Genomic DNA, 23582 nt, shown 5'->3' with positions numbered 1-23582 from the left:
TCCATTTTTTTAATAGGGGGAACATTATGTTGTAACAGGGTTGCCTGCTCAGTTAAGGACACAGCTATTGTACACATTTTTGGTCATTACATTAAGTTCATTTCAAATATCTTTTTCTATACTGAATTGAATTTCAGTGACATAATCATTGTATTATTTGTGAAGAGCAACCCTTTTTTTGTGTAAAGTGGAAAGTGCGTTCACTAGATATGGCCATTAACAACAGTTAGACTCAAACTCAACAGTGCAACACATCACATCACAAAAGAGTAAAGCTTCGCAGATTCACATCACAAGGAAGACGGCTGAAATATATAAACAGCACAGTGCGTTCAGCTCAAACGTAGAAATCTTTCTGCTCTGCTCGAGGAAACGGCGCTTCTCATTTCTCAGGATGAAATGGATACAGGCCGGCTGAAGAATAGACTGAAATGTTATCTGTTAATAGCAGAGGTGTCAGTGCTGGAGCTGCTCGACACATGCTGCAGCGCTAGATCTGCTGGTTTTCATGCATTTTCAATGAGCGTTTTTTTTTTTTGGTGCTGTTTTTGCAGACTTTTCTTGTTGATAGAGTATGTGCGACACCTTTCGTGAAGTTTACATGTAGTTAGCACATTTCATTAACATCATCAAATACATTAATGTTTGTAATGATGTCCGACAATCAATTCAATTGTATTTACAGTTTCAGCCAGAGAAGAAGTCATAGTTATTTCACACAAACACTGCTGTAAAGAAAAAGCTTTGGTAATAATATGTCGATATTTGAAGTATTTGTCTGAATGCTGTTGCGGTATATAACAATAGGCCTATATCAAAACAAGTGTTGTTGATAGTAAAGAAACATGGACAAACACACTTTACATTCATAACATCTTTGACTCAAACAGCCAGAAGTGTCTAAATAGTTTTTGCGCCACTGTACATAAACCTAATTTTCTAGATGATCCCAGCAGAATCACAGAGAATAGAAAAGCCCGGCGTACTCACCAGAGCTGCAGGTAGCACACCAGTTTGGTCACCATGACCTCAGGCCGGGGTCAGAGGGCTTTTTGACCCCTGTATAGCAGCATGTAGTGAGCACAGTCCACACGCACCTGACCTGCTTCCAAACGCCCTCCCCTTCGCTCCGCCTATGCATAATCTTTTTAAATGTTTAATGAAATTTTGACACCAAGAGAGAACCCTCAGTCACAGGATGCCACAGAACCTGAACACAGACTGCATTGCGTGCAAGAGTTCTTTGCTATTTTACTTTTTCTCAACTTTATGTTGAATCAATCATTTAATAGCTGCTTGAATGTATAAACCCTCTGAAAGACCTGAATGTGTGTGGAATCTCTTCATATGTAGATATATATATATATATATATATATATATATATATATATCTCGGGTGCTGAGATCACCAAATACACCATATAATGGACACTTTCCACCATAACTATCCTGAGGCGGTGGCGTGTTCCTGAGGAACTGCTAATACTTCATGCACTTAATCCAACCCGATTAGAGGACAGCAGCTGTTCAGGATTAGAACAAACTATAACTGCATCTATAGTTCCCTTCTAAAACTTGTTCAGGTCACATTTCACCACAAAATCAATAGAAAAACAAGCCTATTTCAGTGCCTGTAGATCTTTTGCATTGTGACAGTAAAGAGTTCAACTTTGATGTGGAACTTCAACGCTGCGTCATGCCATTGGCGCTATGGGAAAGCTCCTGCATGAGCCGGTGTCTGAAGCATGTGTGTAAACACAATCTGATTGGCTGAACGTTTTGACGTGGCGACATAGTGATTCTCAACCTTTTTTGAGTAATGGACCCCCATCATATTTGGAACCATCTTCAAGGACCCCAGAATAAAATTGACTCATTGGTATCATTAATGACTTTGTGACGACCAAATGTAATAGACTATAATTTACTACTACGTTAGTTGATTTGTCCTATATTTAGTCATAGTTATATTATACATATATTAACTTATTTTATGGGAACATGTCAAATGTCAATATATACAAAAATTCATATTCAGATATTTTATAAGGACCCCCTGGCTTTATGTCAAGGACCACTAGGGGTCCACGGACCCCTGGTTGAGAAACACTGCCGTAACATGACAATGAGACTACCAGCCATAGCCTGTTTAGAAAGTCAGACTGGTAACCTGAAGGTTGCGGGTTCAATTCTCAATACCAGCAGGAAAATGTAGGTGGGGCAGTATTCCACCCTCACTACTGAGGTCCCCTGAGCAAGTCGCCAGCTTCTTTGTCTTCAGAAGTCACGTTTGTTGAGCATGTGTCTGTTCCTGTGTTTGTGTCTTTAGTCAGGAGTTAGAGAATCTATGTCAGCACTAAAGTACAGGAGATGTGTGACGCTGTGCCCTTGCTTCATTACAGCCGACAACTCAGACAACATGCGCGTGATGTGTATGGGTGAGGATCATGCTAGGTCAGTCCTTGAGGGGGCTAACTGTGTTCAATGCGATAAGTTCAGCTTGCGTAAGCTCCGATCACACTTGACTCCTCCTGAGAGATGAGAGTCAAGTGCCTGTACCCTATGGCTCGGGTCTCACTGCTGCCGAGTCAGTGCGGCATTTTAGGCCATAGGGATCGCAGGGCGAGTTAGCAGAGTTTGAGACTTGTGACAACACTCTCGCACTCACCACTTTGCGGATTATCTTCTCCCCTGCTGGTGCATCATTGAGGAGGAAACCTGCATTACCTACTAAACCACGCAGAGTAAGGTTATCTCATTGGTTAGGCATGCGGCAGCAGGTCAGGCTGGTTTGTTTCTTCACACCATGGCAGTTCTGCAGCTGACCTGCTAAAAGAGTTGGATCAGGGTGAGGGGATTAGTCCCGAGGCAGTTCAAGAGCTCTGCTGGGTCACAGATCTTGCACTTTGTCTGAACAAGCAGACTGTCTGTGCCATTGGCCGTTCTATGGCTGCTTTGGTCACCATGGAGCAGCATCTGTGGCTCAATCTAATCTTGACACCCTGATTTCGCCCTCCGGCCTGTTCAGTGACGCAGTTAACACCCTTATCGACAGGTATCAGGAGGCAAAATGTCAGCTGGTGGCATTCAAGGAGCTAATCCCTTGCCTTGTCCAGGAGCCCACAGCGTCAACTAGTTGGGCTTGACCAGGGCCAAGGACCCGCCAAGGATCTCCTCGAGGGCAGCCAAGAAGAAAACCTGATGCCTCTTGGCCCTGGTCTCTGAGAGCAACCCCTCCCAAGGGAGATCTGTGCACACCATGCCATCTTGTGCCTGACTTCCTTCGAGGCTCTCAGGGGGCATCTCTACTGATACCGCCACAGCAGGTAAGGTAGGGACGTCTAACGGGCTATCCATCTCCTACTCTCGGTCAGTTTGGTTGGTCCCTGCCAGTCAGCTGTTTCAGGGCCTTGAGCAGGTCAGACTTTGCAGCGTGGCAACTACTGCCCATTGTATCTCAGTACCGTAAAGAAATATTACAGGATTCAGTTTCCTTTCCGTCCGTCTTGTTTCATGGTGTAGTAACAACTATCGTGTGTTAGGAAATGGGGAAACAATTTCTAGAGCAGGAGCTGCACTGTCTTATGGCCATACAAAGTGTACCCCTCCCAGACAGAGATGTAGGGTTCTACTGGTGCTACTTCTTTGTACTCAAAAAGGATGTCCGGTTTTAGATATTTGAGGCCTGAATTGTACTCCTCTGAGTTCAAAATGCTAAACATCAAACTCATGTCACAAGTTCAATTTGAGGACTGGTTTGAGACAATAGATCTAAAGAAAGCATATTTTCACATCAAGATATTGCCAGAAAACAGGAAGCTCCTCAGGTTTGCTTTCGTGGGGTGAAGCATACCAGTACATTTCTTTCAGCCTAGCCTTGTCCCCACAAACCTTCACCAAATGCATTGATGCTTTAGCTCCTCTGCAACTCCAGGGCATTTGTGTACTCAACAACATAGATGACTTAATGCACAGCATCAAGATGTCATGCTTGCCCACATAAAGAGTTTGGGACTCGGGACTTGGGACTTGAGGTTTGGTTAAACCTCAAGAAGAGTGTGCTTTCTCCAAATCAGAGAACAACTTTTCTAGGGGTAGTGTGGGATTCAACCACGATGGAGGCACATATGTCACCTGCATGTGTAAACTCGAACCTAACCTTCAGGCTAGGCCAGAAACTTTCAGTGTTAGAAGTACAAAGAGTGCTTGGTCTCATGGCAGCAGTGACTAAAGTTATTCCATGGTTCTGCTGCATACGAGACCGTTCCAGTTCTGGCTCAAGAGCAAGGGTTTTCGTCCTCTGAATTATCCTTCCAGGGTTGTAAGGGTCATGCGGAACTATGTGCTCTTCAGCAGTGAAAGAGGCCACGGTTCCTAATCAATTGCCTCGAGCTGAGGGCGGTTTTTCTAGCTCTGAAACTCTTCCTCCCACAGCTGAGGGTCTAACATGTGTTGATCTGCACGGACAACACTACAGTAGTCTCGTACATCAATCACCAGGCTGGGCTGCATTTTTACATTCTGGAACAAAAGAGTGTGGGAGCAGATATCCTGTCGAGGCAGGGGCTAATGCCCGGAGAATGGCCACTCCATTCTCAAATGGTGGAGTCCATACGGCAGAGGTACTGCTTAAAGGAAGTGGATTTGTTTGCCTCCAAGGAGTCAACCCACTGTCCTCTCTGGTTCGCTCTTACACCTCCTGCTGCCCTGTTGTTGGATCTCATGGTACAGATGTGGCCAAGGCTTTTCCTCCATTATCTCTGCTCGAAAGAGTTCTAGCAAGGGTTTGCCAAAGCCGAGTTCACCTTCTTTTAGTGGCTCTGCTGCAGCTGGCTCAAGTTTGGTTCGTAGGCCTAGTGTCTCTCCTAGACGGCATCCCATAGGAGATCCCCATACAGAAAGATCTTCTATTTCAAGTTCTGGGGATGATATTTCACCCCCGGCCAGAGATTTGGAAACTTTGGGTCTCCCTGAGGGGCACCAGCTCACAGATTCTGGTGTCTTGGCTGAGGTCACTGAGACAATACTCAATTCTAAAGATTCGCTCACCAGGAAGTTGTATTCCCTGAAATGGCAGCTGTTTGTTTCATGGTTTGAGCAATGTTATATTGGCATGTAAGTACAGACACCATCATATTACAGGCATAGGAGTCTAAATCAAATCCATTGGATTATTGTGGGAATTTGTTGAGAGAAGATTTCACCACACAAAGTTAGAAAGGCCACCAAAACGACATGGTTTACTGGATTTTTTTTATCAGCAGTTTCAAAACAAATCCATAATGCAAAATATTGTGTATAGGAATAACAAAACCATTTCAAACTACACCATGATGTAAAAAAGAAAATACAGTACAAAACCGAAAATATTCATCCCTGTACATATTCCACAGTGTGTCAGAAATTTTGAAGATCTGCAGGATGAACAAAATTATTTCTGAAGAGTCGGTAAGCCAGGAGTTGTCCACCAAAAATCATCATCAATAAACCAGAGCCTACAGGAAGAGAAGACAGATGTACAGTCATCATTAGACAGCTTTGAGAATGTGTTCAATACAAGATGATTTCACACTGATTTTAACATCTGTCACTAAAGTGGTGACATTCTCCCAATCTGATGTCTAATTGATATTGTGTGATGATAAACTACATGACAGAGGCTAAAATGATCGGTTTCTCTGTCAAAACTGAAAGCTTTTCCAAAAAGGAGAGCTTACCGAGAGCAATCCACCAGTGCTCTGTTGAGGGAAAATCAGCCATAACTGAAACCAGAATAACAGACAAAACAGGATGAAGAACAGCTGACATATACTTTCAAATATACAATGAAAACAAGGTGACATTTCAGAGAAAAAAGATCAAAATGAAAAACTAAGTGTGCACACCCTTTTATTATTGGGTATGTGACTGTATTCAGAATGAACTAATAATCAGCACAACTAAATCAACAGAAGAATGATGATATCCTGATATGATTTATCTTTGATTCATTGTTTACGTCACAAAAAAACGGGTGTGTAGACTTTTTATATTGCATAGGTTGTAATTTGTACATTAATCGTACAAAAGTTCTGATATAATTTACAGCAGTGGCCAAAAGTGATGTTGGGCATAGAAAAATTGACATCATTTTATAAGTCTGTTACGTAGTTGTGCTTGGAGTAGATTGTTTTTATTTGTGATAACAACATCATTTTTGGTCAGGCTGTCATACAAAGAAATTATGAACACATGCAAAAACAAGAAAGAACCAACTAAATATTAATAACTGATTATGTTGTAGTTAATGTACGCTTTTTGCTGTCAGCTTATTGTTTTTTTTTGTTTGTTTTTTTGCATAATAAAATAAAACCTGTAGCTGTAGTTTGCCTTTTTTGGCCAAATAATTTAGTTGAATAAATACCTTAACAATTTTTTATTCTTTCCTTATTTAAAAAATATAAAATATTTTAATCACTTTATCAATTTTTGCTGAAACACGCTCTCAAATAAAGATAATGAGATTAATAAAGAGATTATTTATACTGTACATTATTATACCACACAAATTAAGCATTAAGTAGAAAAATGCTCCAGAAGTCCTAATATTTCTTGCCTGGTCACTGACCATCACACCACAGTAATCCATTAAATCCGTCCAAGGTGGACTTTCAAGATGTTCACACGGGACATGTATTCCATTTGCAGTATTTTTAGATGTTGGTTTATGCACATGTGCATCAGACAGACATTATAGCCTCTCTGTGTTCTTCAGTGTCTCAGTAAGTGTGTTTTGGTGAGGTGTGTCGCCTGTAGACTGCAGACTCACAACAACATGAAGCTGCTACTTCAAGCTTGATTATAGAAATTTTATAACAGAATTTAAGTACAACCCAGGGTCACAATTCATTATATTGGCCTTGTTAAACATACTTTATCACTGAGCATTATTATGTCATTTTCTAGAGCTGCAACTCCAGTCCATAGATTAAAAAAAAAGACATAATTCTCTGTATTCACAAATCATTCAAACTCCACAGTACCGGTCATTCACTGTTATATACAGTAAAAAGAGCTTGTTTTACAGTAGAGGCTGACAGTGGTGAAGATGTTTTTTCCACTAATGGATGTTATTCAGTAGAGTTTGAGGCTCTCAGCACTGACTGACACACACACAGTTTATCTCATATGTTAATGCTGTTCCATGAGTATGAACTTCTGCTAATGCATTACCAAAGTAATTCACATGAATGGATTCGTCTCCATGTAAACATTGTCAGAAGCAGTGTTGGGTAAAGTTACTTTTAAAAGTACACATTTCAATATTGCATTACTCCCTAAATAGTAACTAATTGTGTTAGTTACTTTTTATGGAAAGTAATGAGCTAAGTTACTTTTGCGTTAATTTTTTCACCTGGGCTGGGCTTGCTTGTTTTTTTTGTTTGTTTGTTTGTTTTAAAGAAAAAAAGTTCTATTTTTGGCTCTTTCACACCAAAAGTGAAATGAATAAGCCTCAGGGTGAAGGAAATGCAAATTCATACACATACATGCGGCAGCCATTGTAAGTCTGCAAGACCGAAAGTGCATAGAAGTGTGCCATTTGGGATCCAGCCTTACTTTCAGCAATAGAAACCAAAAAAATAAAACACAAATATGATGTTTATCTAAAGCGATGTTTCCTTATTCGTATGGTTGAATTGGATCATCGAAGGCCAGCAGCAAAGACAAAATTGAAGTAAAAAAAGAAGTAAAAAGCTTGCACCTGTCAGTTTTCTTTCCTTTAGTACCTTAGACATTAAAAAATTTGCTAGGATTTTTTTTGTGAACATCCCTTCTACGTAAACAGATAACTTAGACATGACAGCTTAAGTTACTCACAGTCAGTAGATGAAGTTACTGCCATCGGACTGTGGAATGTAAATCTCATTTAACCAAACCTCTTTCCAGACACCTTGGCATTGGTGTATATAATCAGTATATGAATTCTAATTTACATTAGAGGCATTTAAGCTGATTCTAGTTAATAACAAATAATCTTTCATTTATTTGTTGTTTATTTGTTTGGTTGATGCATTATAACCGTAAGGGACCTGCCAACTTATATTTACATAGACATAAGTGACACCAGGTATAAATCAAATGAAACAGTAATAAATAAAAATGGGTTTTTGCAATTTAATATAAAAGGATGTAACAAAAATAAACCAGAAATTTGACGGGAATGACGGGAAAAATGGTCAGTGCGCACGGCGCATGATCTAAAAGGGTTGTCCCTAGCCTCTTCTGGGCATAACATGCAATAAACAAATCAGTCTCATCTCCCATTCCCTTTAAAAGCCAGTTGTGATTCATGATTTACATGGCGGAATTTGCAAGTGGAAAAACGGAATGCTTCTCTAGCAAGGAAACTTTCTTCATCGTACCCAAGAAATTTGGTGGGTTGCAGCCAATCTTAGATCTGCGAGCGTTGAACCAGACCCTGCACAAGCTCCTGTTCAAAATGCTGACACAGAAGCACATTCTAAGGCTAATTCACTCTAGCAGACGCGAGATCTATTGTGTGCACACAGGGACCTGGTGCTTGAGCATCTCAGCTGTCGGACTCACCAGGGAGCATGCTGAACTGAAACTCATTCAGGGGAAAACAGTGGTTCCACTGAAATTTTCAGGCTCCTGGGGCATATGGCACAGAGGTCAGGTTCCAGAGGTCAGTGTGCCAAATTTTGCCCTGCCTCTGAGAAAGAAGGTCCTTCTTCAGAGGAACTTGCCTGGAAGGAGCTGTCACGAGAAGCGTGAGCTCCGAGGACCAAGTCCGGTTGGGCCAGTAAGGTTCAATCAGCAGGATTTGTTCTCCCTAACCTTACAGAGTGTTTGTGCAATCAGGCTCACTGGGAGGAATACGTACTTGCAAAAAACCCCGGAGCCAGCTATGTGCCAGGGAATCTGTTCTAAGCGGAGCTTCGGAAAGGGCATACCACAGATTGAGGACTCCTCGTTCAGGTTGATGCGTATGAGGCACTGGCTCAGACTCGAGTGCCAAGATGGGCATGGTGCTGCAGCACACATCGCGTGGCCATCGCTCCGATCTGTCGCCACACCTTCAGTCATTGAACGGCCTTGCATTTCTACGGGCAGGGGTTCCCCTAGAACAGGGGTAGGCAAGTTCAGTCCTAGAGAGCCTGCAGAGTTTAGCTCCAACCTTAATCAAATACACCCGAACAAGCTAATCAAGCTCTTCGGGATTACTAAGGCTAAAGGCAGGTGAGGGTTTTTTTCAGGGTTGGAGCTAAACTCTGCAGGACAGCAGCTCTCTTGCCTACCCCTGCCCTAGAACAAGTGTTGCAGCATGTTGTTGTCACAACAGTGTCCAATACAAGCGTAAGTGCTATATGCAATGGGTTCGCAGCTTCGGGACCCTGGACAGGGCCTTGACTACATCAACTGCCTCTAGTTGCTGGCTGTATTGCTGGTCCTGCAGAGGTTTTGACCGTTGATCCATGGCAAGCATGTGTTAGTCTGGACTGGCAACAGTTGCAAATATAAATCACCAGGGTAGTGTTCGCTCACGTTGCACTTCAACTTGCCTTCCATCTCCTCCTTTGGAGTCTGCAGCGACTGAATGTCACTCATATTTTAGGCAACCTCAATCAAACAGCAGATGCATTTTCGTGACAGGTGATGCTCCGTGGAGAGAGGAGACTCCATCCCCAGGCGTTCCAGCTGATTTAGAGTCAATTCAACGAAGCACAGGTAGATCTGCTCGCTTCCCAGGAGTCCTCAATCTGTGGTATGCCCTTTCCGAAGCTCCGCTTAGAACAGATTCCCTGGCACATAGCTGGCTCCGGGGTTTTTTGCAAGTACGTATTCCTCCCAGTGAGCCTGATTGCACAAACACTCTGTAAGGTTAGGGAGAACAAATCCTGCTGATTGAACCTTACTGGCCCAACCGGACTTGGTCCTCGGAGCTCACGCTTCTCGTGACAGCTCCTTCCAGGCAAGTTCCTCTGAAGAAGGACCTTCTTTCTCAGAGGCAGGGCAAAATTTGGCACCCTGACCTCTGGAACCTGGACAGGATGCGAAAGACCACCAGCGGTGATAGACACTATCACTCAAGCCAGTGCCCCCTCTATGAGACGGCTCTATATTTTGAAGTGCCATCTTTTCACTAGTTGATGTTCTTCCTGAGGCAAAGACCCACAGAGGTGTGCTATTGGGTCAGTGCTTTCCATCTTACAGGAGAGGTAATGTGGCAGAGATCACATTAAAGGGATCAGGGATCAAGTTGTGTACTTGCGAGTGCTCCATCATATCGAGGCAGACCCAGAGTGCATGTCCTGCACATTTATTTGGACTGCATGGAGAGCTTTGATGCTCTGACCAGCTCTTTGTCTGTTCTGAGGGAAAATAGAAGGAGAAGGCTGTCTCCAAACAAAGGATTGCTCATTAGATTGTGGATGCCATTTCTTTGGTATTCCAAACCCAGGGTGTGCAGTGCCCCCCAGGAGTGTTAGCACATTTCACCAGGGGCAGTGCATCCTCCTGGCTGCTAGCGAATGGCGCCTCTCTGGCAGACATCTGTAAAGCGGTGGGCTGTGCTACACCTAATACAGTCGCAAGATTTTATAAAAAGTTGAGCCAGTTTCGTCCCAAGGGTTATTAGGTACAAACGGGTAATTTTCGGGAAACTGGCTAGGTGTAACGCTTGCACATAGCACGTTCCTCTCCCTGAGGTGATAACATGCACTCTTTTGTCCACGTTAGTTCCCCATGTCCGGCTAACCTTGGATGCCTTGTACTTAGGCCCCATGTCTTCCCCTGGGCCATGTCCTCTTTGGCGGTGCTGCTGCTGCTGCTGCTGCTGCAAAACCTCCAAACCTTGTAACACAGTTTAGATGGTTGTGGCATTTTGTAAAGGGATCCCTATTGTCACTACATCAACACAACTTCAAAGTGAGTGACAGATAGGAAATGTCTTGGTTACTGTTGTAACCTCCATTACCTGATGGCTAGGACACTGTGTTGGTTCCTCAGCACAAACCTGAATGAGTGTTGCAAGCCATCTCCTTTTATACCAATATGTCCAGGGGTGTGGCATGCAAATTCTGCTAGCTCATTCTCATTGGCCTTTTCAAGTATCAGAGGTGTTTGGGGCTCCCAAGTGTGACCCCTAGTGTCATCAACACAACATCTCATTTCCTCCACCAGGGAACGGAGGTTACAACAGTAACCAAGATGTTTTCATGTCTTTTATTTTGAATTTCTCATAGTCATGGTTCCTGCTTATGTCATGTGATTCCCTTGCCCCTCATGTGATCGTGTCATGTGCGTCCTTCTGTTTAGCTTTCATTGGTTCATAGTGTTTATTGCTTTCAATTGTAACTTATGTTATTAGTCCTTTAGTACAGAGCCCTCATGTTTTCTTGTTCCTAAGCTTTGTTTATCTGTATATCGGCCGTTCAGTCCATGGTTCATGTTTCAAGTTTAGTTCATGGTTCACGTTCGAGTTTTGTTCATGGTTATTTGTAGTGGTCGACCAATATATTCGATGTATTGGCCGATGTTTGGCATTTTTTAAATATTGGCATCGGCCATTAAGTTAAGCGAGACTTTTATTTTGACAGAGCTGAGATAGAACTGTTAAACAAAGAAAGTAAACTGTATATGAAAAAGTATTATAGCATTGGCTATAAAAAAGGCAAACACTATAATACTTTCTCATTTGATGGATGGATGCACTTTCTTGAGCTTCATACTTGTTGGTCCCGTTCACTGTCATTATAAAGCTTGGATGCACCAGGATATTTATTAATATAACTCTGATTGTGTTCATCTGAAAGAAGAGTCATATACACCTAGGATGGCTTGAAGGTGAGTAAAGCTTGGGGTAATTTTCATTTGAAAGTGAACTAATCCTTTAAATGTCCTAATTAAACTAAGGCCTAATCCTGGCTTAATCTAAACCCTGTTTGTGAAACCAGGCCTATATGTTCTCACCAGCGACGGTCAGTCCCACGTGCAGCAGTGTGACAGTGATGGCGTAGTCCCACACCCATTCCTCCACGATCCACGCGAATATCAGACCGCCCAGAACGTACGTCACCTCTGTGGAGATCACACTCACTGCACAACAAACACACAAACACATCTGAAAGACAACTGCCAACATGTTTAATTATGCACATTATACAGAAGTAGTATAAGAAGCCTACCTAAATATTTCGGACTTTGCCATGATGGTTGAGTCGTGTAGTCAAAAGGAGCTAACAAGCTGTCAACCTCCTCCACCCTGATGACAACAAATAAACACCCAAACAGCTTGATTTACTTCTGTAGCACCTCTTTAGTTCAGATCAAGAATGTGAATTTGTTATAGTGTTAATGGTATTTACTACTCTTGGCATAGGACATATGCATCAAAAACTGATCCTGCTCCATTACAGTGAATATCACTGGAGATTCATGCCTATTCTAATGTTGCATAGATCACAAAATAGGACCTTTCGGTCTTTTTTATGAAGATGTGTGTTAAATGATCACTGCAACTTAAATAAATGCATGGTTGTGAGTTAAAAATTCTAATTTATTGTTTTAATTAAACCTTTTCAGTTGCAAACATTATTTTGTAGAGTTCTGTTGACATAATAATGTTGATCATTACATCAGCTTAAAATCGTCTGTAATTTAAACTTACATTTCTGCATTAATTGGCTTAAAAAGACTTAATGAAATTGTCTTGATAACTAAGGATTTCTAATTTCCAACATGCTTCGCACAGGACTGGATAAAGAGAATAAATGTTGAAATTAAGTATTAATTTAATTGTTTTTAGTGAAGGGAAAGACCTGTTAGTGTTTAATGCTGTTATGTTTGACATTTAAAAGAGTTTTTGTGATGTTGAAGTGTTTGTGGTTACCATTATGCTGAAGTGTAGATATATGAAAGTAAACACTGTTGACTCTATAATCAATGACTGCACTAATGTCAGTGACAAGTACTATCTTACTTGCTCGTTAAATGAGTTATGTTAGTGTTTGCAATGATAGCTGTTGATTGAACCTGAAATAGATTAGGCCTAATTGGTTCCAGGGCTACAACTCTGGTAGTTGAAGTGACTTAAGTTTGTTGAGTAATCGACTACAAATTATCAAGTTAATCTAACTCAATGTAGCTTGTTGGCTGAACGTAAATTGAGTTGTAATAACTCAAATAAATTGATGCAAATGTAAAAAAATGTATTTTTTTAGTTGAGCCAACATCCAGTGCACTCTAAAAATGTTGGGTTGTTTTAACCCATGTTTGGGTCAAATATGGACAAACCCAACGGTCCATATTTGACCCAAACTTGGGTTAAAACAACCCAGCATTTTGTTTAGAGTGTATATAGAACTCATGGGTTTTTGACTCAAACGCTTTCTGCCAGAAAGTTATAAAATATAAAATTAAAACGTTATAAAATATGTTTACAAGCTGTTTGATTAATAAAATTTAATTTAAATTAAAAAACTAAAACAAAATTAGTAAAGTAAATCCATACTAAATCAATAAAATGATCCCATGATGTGAATTTTTTATATGAAGTGTCTGACGGAACCCTTTATGGTTCCATATAGAACATTTTCTTCTAAAAGTGTGGGACCTCATTAGTGTGGGATCCTAAATTCCATGTATTTTATCCAATGTCAAAAGTGAGGAGCAAATCTTTTTTGTGCTCATATAATAAAAATAATTTGTAAAGTTTGTACCATTAGGGGGTTCTGTAGACTATCGTTCTGTGGTTTACAAAGCGGGAAGCATTAAGGAACATTTTTTTTGTGCACCTGGATGTTTTAAAAAATAGATTGTAGGAACATTTCCTAAATTATTGTTCACATAGAACCCCACAGAACCGAAGATTTTACATCACATATAACCCGACGCGGTAGCAAAATTGTTTGGTACAAAAATGTCCAAACCTTTAAATGTTTTAAATATAACATGAACCGCATAGGCCCAACAACATGCTAATAAATAACATGATATTCATGGTTTGAATATGAGAAATTACTATTTTGTGAATGCATACAGAACAGCAGCAGTGATTTACATAAAACAATCCCTGGGATAACATTACCGCTGAGATCCACTGACGTAGACTATTTTTTTTCTGTACAGGAAGTCAGATGCATCACCACATAAGAGAGAGAGCGAGAGAGAGAGAGGAAGTTGTGCCTCTCAGTGTGGAGAATCTCACCTGAGAATGCCGATGCAGAGACTGACCACAATATAGTACACCGAGTAGAAGCACACCATACACATCAACAGGTTTTGAAGAACGACCTGTCAATAAGCACACAACAACACAAATGGACTCAGTGCGTTTCAGTGATGGGAAATATTTCTACACGAGTTAGTCCTAGTTTTGTTAGCATTATTGTTTCTGCAGTGTCAAACATGTTCTATTGTTCATAGAAGCCTGAATTACTCATCTATAAGGAGTCACTCGTTCACAGAATAGCTCCATTAAGAGTCGTCTCAAACTAATGCATGCAGACATGTGGCTACTGTTCTGAGTGAACTAAGCTTCTGCACCAAACGCAGATGATACGACTTTACCCAGGGGTCATGGATCTTGCTGTTGATTGGCAGCTGGCCATGGCGTTTGATCAGAGTGGTCCCACAGCACCGGCAACAGTAGTCCAACAACATGAATGGCCGGCGATTCTTTGATCGACGCTAGCAGGTAGCATAACACTGAATCTGCGCATCTGTCATGGCTGCTCTTAATAGGATTAGCAACTCTGTAAAACGCTTCCGTAAATCTCTTCAGGATAAAGCCCACCGTCAGGCCTGGGCTACGCTAACTAATTGCCCACACACACTTAAAATACTCCTCGTCGAGTAAGGCTGTGTTAGAATACTCGCATTAGCACCCGGCTAACACAGGATATTGTGTTGAATCTGTTCTTTAGCATTGCTAATTTATGAGCGCATTTAGAAATGGTGCAGATTTCAGATAAACACCAACTGGAACACATGCACACAATTAAGGCCTACTTGTTTGAAAACCCAGTCATTCATGTTAGGAAACACCTTTTGGATCATTTTTAAAAAGTGAACATGATGAAATTTAAGGAAGAATTTGATTAAATAAAGGAAATTCTAATGGCAAAAAATTATAACATACACTGTTGGGTTAAAAACAACCCAAGTTGGGTTGAAAATGGACAAACCCAGCGATTGGGTTGTTTTAACCCAGTGATTGGATTGTTTTAACCCAGCAATTGGGCTGTTTTAACCCAGCGATTGGGTTTTTTAACCCAACAATTGGGTTGTTTTAAGCCAGCGATTGGGCTGTTTTAAGCCAGCGACTTTTTTGTTTTTTAACCCTGCGATTGGGTTGTTTTAACCCAGTGAATGGGCTGTTTTAACCCAGAGATTGGGCTGTTTTAACCCAGCGATTGGGTTGTTTTAAGCCAGCGATTGGGCTCTTTTAACCCAGCGATTGTGTTGTTTTAACCCTGCAGTTGGGCTGTTTTAACCCAGCAATTGGGTTGTTTTAACCCTGCGATTGGGTTGATTTAACCCAACGACTTTTTTGTATTTTAACCCAGCAATTGGGCTGTTTTAACCCAGCGATTGGGTTTTTTAACCCAGCAATTGGGTTGTTTTAAGCCAGCGATTGGGCTGTTTTAAGCCAGAGATTGGCTGTTTTAACCCAGCGACTTTTTTGTTTTTTAACCCTGCGATTGGGTTGTTTTAACCCAGTGAATGGGCTGTTTTAACCCAGAGATTGGGTTGTTTTAACCCTGCGATTGGGTTGTTTTAACCCAGTGAATGGGCTGTTTTAACCTAGAGATTGGGCTGTTTTAACCCAGCGATTGGGTTGTTTTAAGCCAGCGATTGGGCTCTTTTAACCCAGCGATTGTGTTGTTTTAACCCTGCAGTTGGGCTGTTTTAACCCAGCGATTGGGTTGTTTTAACCCAGCGATTGGGTTGATTTAACCAAGTGATTGGGTAGTTTTAACCCAGCGATTGGGTTGTTTTAACCCAGTGAATGGATTGTTTTAGCCCAGTGATTGGGTTGTTTTAACCCAGCGTTTGTGTTGTTTTAACCCAGTGAATGGGTTGTTTTAACCCAGCAATTGGGTTGTTTTAACCCTGCGATTGGGTTGATTTAACCCAACGACTTTTTTGTTTTTTAACCCAGCAATTGGGCTGTTTTAACCCAGCGATTGGTTTTTTTAACCCAGCAATTGGGTTGTTTTAAGCCAGCGATTGGGCTGTTTTAAGCCAGAGATTGGCTGTTTTAACCCAGCGACTTTTTTGTTTTTTAACCCTGCGATTGGGTTGTTTTAGCCCAGTGAATGGGCTGTTTTAACCCAGAGATTGGGTTGTTTTAACCCTGCGATTGGGTTGTTTTAACCCAGTTAATGTGCTGTTTTAACCTAGAGATTGGGCTGTTTTAACCCAGCGATTGGGTTGTTTTAAGCCAGCGATTGGGCTCTTTTAACCCAGCGATTGTGTTGTTTTAACCCTGCAGTTGGGCTGTTTTAACCCAGCGATTGGGTTGTTTTAACCCAGCAATTGGGTTGTTTTAACCCAGCGATTGGGTTGATTTAACCAAGTGATTGGGTAGTTTTAACCCAGCGATTGGGTTGTTTTAACCCAGTGAATGGATTGTTTTAGCCCAGTGATTGGGTTGTTTTAACCCAGCGTTTGTGTTGTTTTAACCCAGTGAATGGGTTGTTTTAACCCAGCGATTAGGTTGTTTTAACCCAGGGATTGGGTAGTTTTAACTCAGCGATTGGGTTGTTTTAACCCAGTGAATGGGTTGTTTTAACCCAGTGAATAGATTGTTTTAACTCAGCAGTTGGGTTAAATGTTTGCCCTATCTGCTGGGTTGTTTTAACTCAAATATTGCTTAAATTTACTGTGTTGCTGGCTTAAAATGAACCCAAAGTATGTTGGAAATTAACATTTAAGATAAACAAAGGTGCAACACTCACTCTTACAGAGCTCAAACTTTATTAATTAATTAACATTTATTAATACGTTTAGTAAATTAACATTATTAATACGTTTATTGAATAATAATTAAACAATAAAGATTTATTAAATTGCTTGTTAATAAATGTTTACCTTTTGATTATTATTGTTGCCTCTAGTAATCATGTGTCTGATTTTTAATTTCCAACATATTTTGGGTTCATTTTAAGTCAGCCATATAGTCATTTTTAATCAATAGTTGAGTTAAATAAAACTACTCAGCAGGTTGGGCAAACATTTAACCCAACCGCTGTGTTAAAACAACCCAATCGCTGGATCTGTCCATTTTCAACCCAACTTGGGTTGTTTTTAACCCAGCATTTTTGTGTTCAGTTGTGGTTGGAGCTGAACTCTTCAGGACACTGGCCCTTTAAGAGCAGGATTGGACACCTCTGACATAGAAGAACCATTTTTGGTTCCCCAAAGAAGCTTTCAGTGATCAGTTCTTAAAAGAACCATTTTCTTAAAATCTAAAGAACCTTTTTCCACTATAAAGGATCTTTTGTGTAATGGAGAGCGTTTCTTCATGGAACCATCAATGCCAATAAAGAACCTTTATTTTTAAGAGTGAAGGGTAAGGTAATAAAGTTGCTTATAGATGAAGAAATATATTTCAAGATTAGTTGACAAGCTTCAAATTTCAGTGCTGATGACGATCTTCTATGATCAGTGCATAAGAAATGTAATCTGTAGAGATTCAATAAGAGGTCCAGCGCTAAACCTGATGTGTGTATAGTGTGGCTGTGATTAGCCTGCGTCTTTTTGACCTTTGAACTCAATTTGCAACATACATTCCGTATGTTAGCATTTGCTGTTTGTATATTTGACACGTGACACTGCACTACTGGAAGTGGCAAAACTAAAACCAAAACCACATACTGCAGCTCCAGTCCACACGGACCAAACTGCTTTAATAAATCAGAAAACAAAATATTCACATCTCTAGTGGATTACCAGATAAATAACATGTTTGATCAGATCAAGTGTGGATGACAATATTGGATTGCACTAATAAATAGCAGTTTCAACTACAACAAATTGCTTAATAAAATTATTAAACCCATCTCTAGATGGCTTCATAGGGTAACCTAATAACACGGCCGGTTTATTTGATCAGTTTGTCATTTAGTGTTTGAGCCAAAGAAGTAAAGATAAAATGATTGCTTTAAAAGTGTCAGCAACATTTACGTGTTGTGAACGCAAACAGAAGTGTGAAATATTCATAAAAACTGTTCAAACACACTCATTTAAAGATTGGACTAGAATATAATTCAGTATATTTTCGTTAAGTGTTGATCTAGTTCAGTTAACATATTGTTATATAGTCTATTGTTGTGTACAGCTGAATATAGTGTGTTTCTTTAGTATAACTCAATATTTTTGTTGATCTAAAGCTAAACAATAATATTCAGTATAGTTTAATGTATTTCTAGTAGGCTATTTTGTTGTTTTGAATGTTCAGAAATAATGTTTTCATAACTTAACTTAGCAAAACATGTTTTAACCCAGACATTGGATTGTTTTAACCCCTGCGATTGGACTGTTTTAACCCAGTGATTGGGTTGTTTTAACCCAGCGACTGGGTTGTTTTAACCCAGCAATTGGATTGTTTTAACCCAGAGATTGGGCTGTTTTAACCCAGCGATTGGGTTGTTTTAACCCAGCGACTGGGTTGTTTTAACCCAGCAATTGGATTGTTTTAACCCAGCGAATGGGCTGTTTTAACCCAGCGACTGGGTTGTTTTAACCCAGCAACTGAATTGTTTTAACCCAGCAAATGGATTGTTTTAACCCAGCGACTGCGTTGTTTTAACCCAGCAATTGGGTTGTTTTAACCCAGCAATTGAGTTATTTTAACCCAGCAATTGGATTGTTTTAACCCAGTGATTGGGTTGTTTTAACCCAGCAATTGGATTGTTTTAACCCAGCGATTGGGCTATTTTAACCCAGTGATTGGGCTGTTTTAACCCAGCGATTGAATTGTTTTAACCCAGCGATTGGGCTGTTATAACCCACTGACTGGGTTGTTTTAACCCAGCGATTGGATTGTTTTAACCCAGCGACTGGGTTTTTTAACCCCGCGAATGGGCTATTTTAACCTAGCGATTGAGCTGTTTTAACCCAGCAGTTGGATTGTTTTAACTCAGCGGCTTGTTTAACCCAGCAATTGGGCAGTGGGCAGTTTTAACCCCTGCGATTGGGCTATTTTAACCTAGCGATTGAGCTGTTTAAACCCAGCAGTTGGTTTGTTTTAACCCAGCGACTGTTTTTTTTTTTAACCCTGCAGTTGGATTGTTTTAACCCAGAGATTGGACTGTTTTAACCCAGTGATTAGGTAGTTTTAACCCAGCGATTGTTTTTTTTTAACCCAGCAGTTGGATTGTTTTAACCCAGCGATTGGGTTGTTTTAACCCCTGCGATTGGGCTTTTTTAACCTAGTGATTGGATTGTTTTAACCCAGTGACTGGGTTTTTTTAACTCAGCGATTGGGTTGTTTTAACCTAGTGAATGGATTCTTTTAACCCAGCGATTGGGCTGTTTTAACCCAGTGATTAGATTGTTTTAACCCAGCCATTGGGTTGTTTTAACCCCTGCGATCGGGCCATTTTTACCTAGCGATTGAGCTGTTTTAACCCAGCAGTTGGATTGTTTTTTTTAACCCAGTGATTGGGCTATTTTAACCTAGCGATTGGGTTGTTTTAACCCAGTGATTAGATTGTTTTAACCCAGCCATTGGGTTGTTTTAACCCAGTGATTAGATTGTTTTAACCCAGCCATTGGGTTGGGTTGTATTGTTATATAGTCTATTGTTGTGTACAGCTGAATATAGTGTGTTTCTTTAGTATAACTCAATATTTTTGTTGATCTAAAGCTAAACAATAATATTCAGTATAGTTTAATGTAGTTCTAGTAGGTTATTTTGTTGTTTTGAATGTTCAGAAATAATGTTTTCATAACTTAACTTAGCAAAACATGTTTTTGTTAGCAGGGCTGTTGTTTAGTGTGCTATATAGTGTAGTAGGCTATAGGCTACAGCAGTGTGTGTTGTTCAGTGCAGACAGCATCACATTTCTCCATCTCCCTCAATCAAACCACACTTATCACTCGACAGCTCGATTGTTTGTATTTACTGAGGCGTTTATGCGCATTTTAGACGGCTCGGTCGCATGCAGGAATTTATTTTTAGTAACAAAACAGCAATGGCGATGTTTTCCGCCATCAGACCCCCTCTCTGCACCTCAGAAGCCGCTCGGGCAGCGTTGAGAGCAGGCTGGAGCGACACCGTCGAGATCCGTCGGGATTCTTTCAGCGCAAAACTTTCGATATTGTCATGATGGGCGAGTGTGAAGCGCGACGGCTGTGCGCATGCGCACTGGAGTCCGCCTGGCCAATTTCTCAGTACTCGTGGGAGAATTTGGGTAAGAAACAGACAAATTAAAACAATCGCACGCTAGGATAAACTGCTCGTGTAGCATTTTATATTGTGTAATAAACCTTGTTAGACTTTCGCGGGAGGTTTAATGTGACGGAATAATAATGAAAGTTAGATATAAAGTAGAAAACGCCTGGACGTGTCATCAATAATATGAGCAGCAGGAAGAGAGAGAGACACAGAGTATGAAATAAAGAATAACGCTAATGAATGACTCTCAAAATAGCCGCAGTCGATAGAAAGGATCAAAGTGTTCATGATAGCACGAATAAAGCGTGTATTTGTGAGTCTGAGGGGAATAATGTAAAGCAGGAGTGTGTAAATGCAGGAACTGATCGTGCGAAACAAAACATGTCTCGATCAGCTCCTCGATCAGCTCAATCATTCACTTTAAATGTCATTGATCAGCAATAATGACGCGATTCGCAGGCCTGTGTCTTTCAATTATATAGTGAATATAATTCCTGCTCCGCCATTTTGAGAAACTGCCTTTAAAACACATTAAAGAAAGTGTTTAATATGTGATTCTGTGCGTCTCAAATGTGTCATGATCGCTCGCCGTCGTCGATATTTGAGGGAAAATAACACAATTTCACCGCATTCAGAGGAAACTATTGTAATGCAATAGAGAAATGCACATAAAACAATAAATAAACGCGATTAATAGAAAAAAAACCCGGTGCGTTAAAACTCGAGGTGGAAAATTAGCATGCGTTTTATTTTATTATTATCATCATTATCGTCGTCGTCTGCAAATTTAAAATATACAAATCTACAAATAAAAAAAATAATAATAAATGAAATAGCATTAGTAAAAATAAAACTGTTAGGTGTGAAAATATTGTACTTCACACTAAAAAAGTAAAGCATTTGCTCTGAGATTGTAAACATTCGTTCAGAAAATGTACTTAGTTTAATTATATAACATAATAAATACCTATAAATATCAAATACAGCTGCGAAAATCGTTTCATGTGCAGATGTATGACAGTTATTCAACTGTGACTTTAGTATTTAATGCTAAACGATGTTAAAATGAGTCTGAAAATGTTGTAATATGTGACATTATTGCTTGATTTTATTGTTGAATTGAAAGTTTCCAGCGCTGCGGATGGACGCGGGCGGCAGCGGCCTCTGGCGGCGGCGGCGGGAGCGACACTCGTGCTGTAGGCCTCATGCGGCACTGACACAAACTCGAGTTAAACTGGCCTAGTGTGCTCTAAACACTGCCTGATCTGAGTATATCTGTGTGTCCTGCCTGATCAGCTTCTTATTAAGCTATAGACACAGGAGTGACTGATGAGAAGAAACAATACTTCTTCATCTAATATTTTTTTTATATTAAAATGAGATTGCAAATGTGTACTATCTAATTGCACAAAAACAGTGCAATGCATTAGCTGTTAAACCAGTTCTGGACTAAAAAAAAAAAAAAAAGAAAACATAAAGCTTTCTAATTGTTAACTGGGATTGCTTTAGAAAAAATCCTTAAAGAATAACCTGTGAAATAATGTCAAGTGTTGTTTTAAATGATTTTTCATTAGTATATGGATGAAAAATATGTCTGGGCTGCATTTTACCCCAAAATCTAATGGGAAAAAGACATTTAATGCTGATTAAATTGTCATGAATCTCCATTTGCACACACAAACAAACATGCAAACAGCATTATAGCTACTAAACCAGCATTTAGTGTGTTTATATGAATTACAAAATCGACAGTGTGGTGTTTATACTGTGAGGTGTTGTCTGGCGTTTCAGGTTAGCTGTGTGCGGGTGTGATGGAGTCGTCGGGCCCGAGCACAGCCGCTCCAGAGTTTGATGTGTACGGAGCCATGGACTGGAAGGACGGAGTGGGAACACTGCCTGGCAGCGAGCTCAAGGTGAGGGAACACATACTAAACAGCCTGCAAACTGCATTCAGTCTTTACAGTAGCTATAGTGATATAATCATCTCACCTGTAGTGTGTGTTGTAGGGCTGCACGATCTGGTCAAAAAATATAATTGCGATTTTTCTGGTTAAAATCACGGTTTGCAATTTAAAATGCATTTTTTTAAGACATATAAATATATATATGAACACCCAGTTTGTTGTGCTAGTTTTGGCATTTGGTGCTTATATGACTAATAATAATTAATATGATTATTATTATTGCTAAATAAAAATATTAAACAAAATAAGAATTATTATTGCATTATATAATAGTATTATTGTAATAACACTTTCATTATTAAAAGTTAAAAAAAAAGTATTGAAGAATAAATATAACATTATAAAAATAAAAGTAAAAATAATATATTTATTTTACAAAAGACTGCTCATAATTTATTATAAAAGTCTAAGAATTTATTATAAAATATTATTAAGATAAAAATCTGTATGCAAAATCCCCCCCAAAAATAATAAAAAAAAAAAATATAAAAATACATACACTGCCCTTCAAAAGTTTGCAAACGCTCTAGAAAAGTGGAGTTTTGGACAATATTGGCATGAACCCTTTTTAATTTGTGATAATTTTTCACTGATAAGGGGTAACACAAACTATGAAAACATATTTTATTACATAAACAGTTTATACATAGACAAAACTTAAATTTTTGATGCATCAAAATATCCAGCATTAGCAGCTATCTGACCTAAACTGGGTTCTGATTGGTTCATTGTATTCTAAACTTAATTGCCAATCAATTGTTGAAGCTATTAAGATTTTTTTGTAGAAAAATTTTCTACAAACCTGGGCCAAGTTTAATCCAGTAACACACAGCATGTCTGACTTTGACATGAATATATTGCCATTATTATGTAATCAAAACGCAAATTATTATTGCTGGTCTTCAATGATAATGTCAAGTTACTGTAATGTATTTGCACCAAAAAATGATAAGGATTTAAGCTGATATCGTCCAAAACCACACTTTGCCAGGGATGTTTCCAAACTTTGGAGGGCAGTGTATAAAGTTCTTTAGAGAGAAGTATTATTTTCCTACTTTTTACCCAAGATAGGATGAAGTGAGCATTGCTAAGCACTAAACACGCCAGTTTCATTCATACTGGAAGCCAGAGGGCGCTCTCACATATGCCTCACAGACAGTGTTGCCAAGTCCGTGGTTTTCCCGCAGAATTGGGCTACTTTAACACTGTTG

At 39.8% G+C, this 23582-nt stretch overlaps 2 protein-coding genes across 2 annotated transcripts in view; one reads left to right on the top strand and one right to left on the bottom strand.

The window, feature by feature from the left end:
- Positions 1 to 5265: 5265 nt before the first annotated feature.
- Positions 5266 to 22411, bottom strand: tmem244 (transmembrane protein 244). The gene is made up of 6 exons (XM_067384953.1): positions 22397 to 22411; positions 14210 to 14295; positions 12189 to 12265; positions 11974 to 12099; positions 5718 to 5762; positions 5266 to 5495 (listed from the first exon to the last, which is right to left on the bottom strand). The coding sequence occupies exons 2-6, from the start codon at positions 14272 to 14274 to the stop codon at positions 5398 to 5400; spliced, it is 411 nt and encodes a 136-aa protein (XP_067241054.1). The 5' UTR covers positions 14275 to 14295; positions 22397 to 22411; the 3' UTR covers positions 5266 to 5397.
- Positions 20355 to 23582, top strand: part of l3mbtl3 (L3MBTL histone methyl-lysine binding protein 3) — a 52044-nt gene continuing 48816 nt past the window's right edge. The window contains exons 1-2 of the mRNA XM_067384952.1: positions 20355 to 20423; positions 22199 to 22320. Coding sequence (XP_067241053.1) covers positions 22219 to 22320 — 102 coding nt within the window. The 5' untranslated portion in view covers positions 20355 to 20423; positions 22199 to 22218. The remainder of the gene's footprint in view (positions 20424 to 22198; positions 22321 to 23582) is intronic.

This window comes from Chanodichthys erythropterus, chromosome 4 (genome assembly GCF_024489055.1).
Source record: "Chanodichthys erythropterus isolate Z2021 chromosome 4, ASM2448905v1, whole genome shotgun sequence".
NCBI classification, from domain to species: Eukaryota; Metazoa; Chordata; class Actinopteri; order Cypriniformes; family Xenocyprididae; genus Chanodichthys; species Chanodichthys erythropterus.
Note: the sequence above shows the minus strand (reverse complement) of the source record. Positions and strands in the feature narration are given on the sequence as shown.

Coding starts and splice junctions, on each gene's coding strand:
- tmem244 (XM_067384953.1), bottom strand. CDS start 14,274: ATGTGTATGGTGTGCTTCTACTCGGTGTACTATATTGTGGTCAGTCTC. Junction 5,763..11,973: donor CGTGGGACTGACCGTCGCTG/GTGAGAACATAT, acceptor TTCTGGTTTCAG/TTATGGCTGATTTTCCCTCA. Junction 5,496..5,717: donor GCACTGGTGGATTGCTCTCG/GTAAGCTCTCCT, acceptor CTCTTCCTGTAG/GCTCTGGTTTATTGATGATG.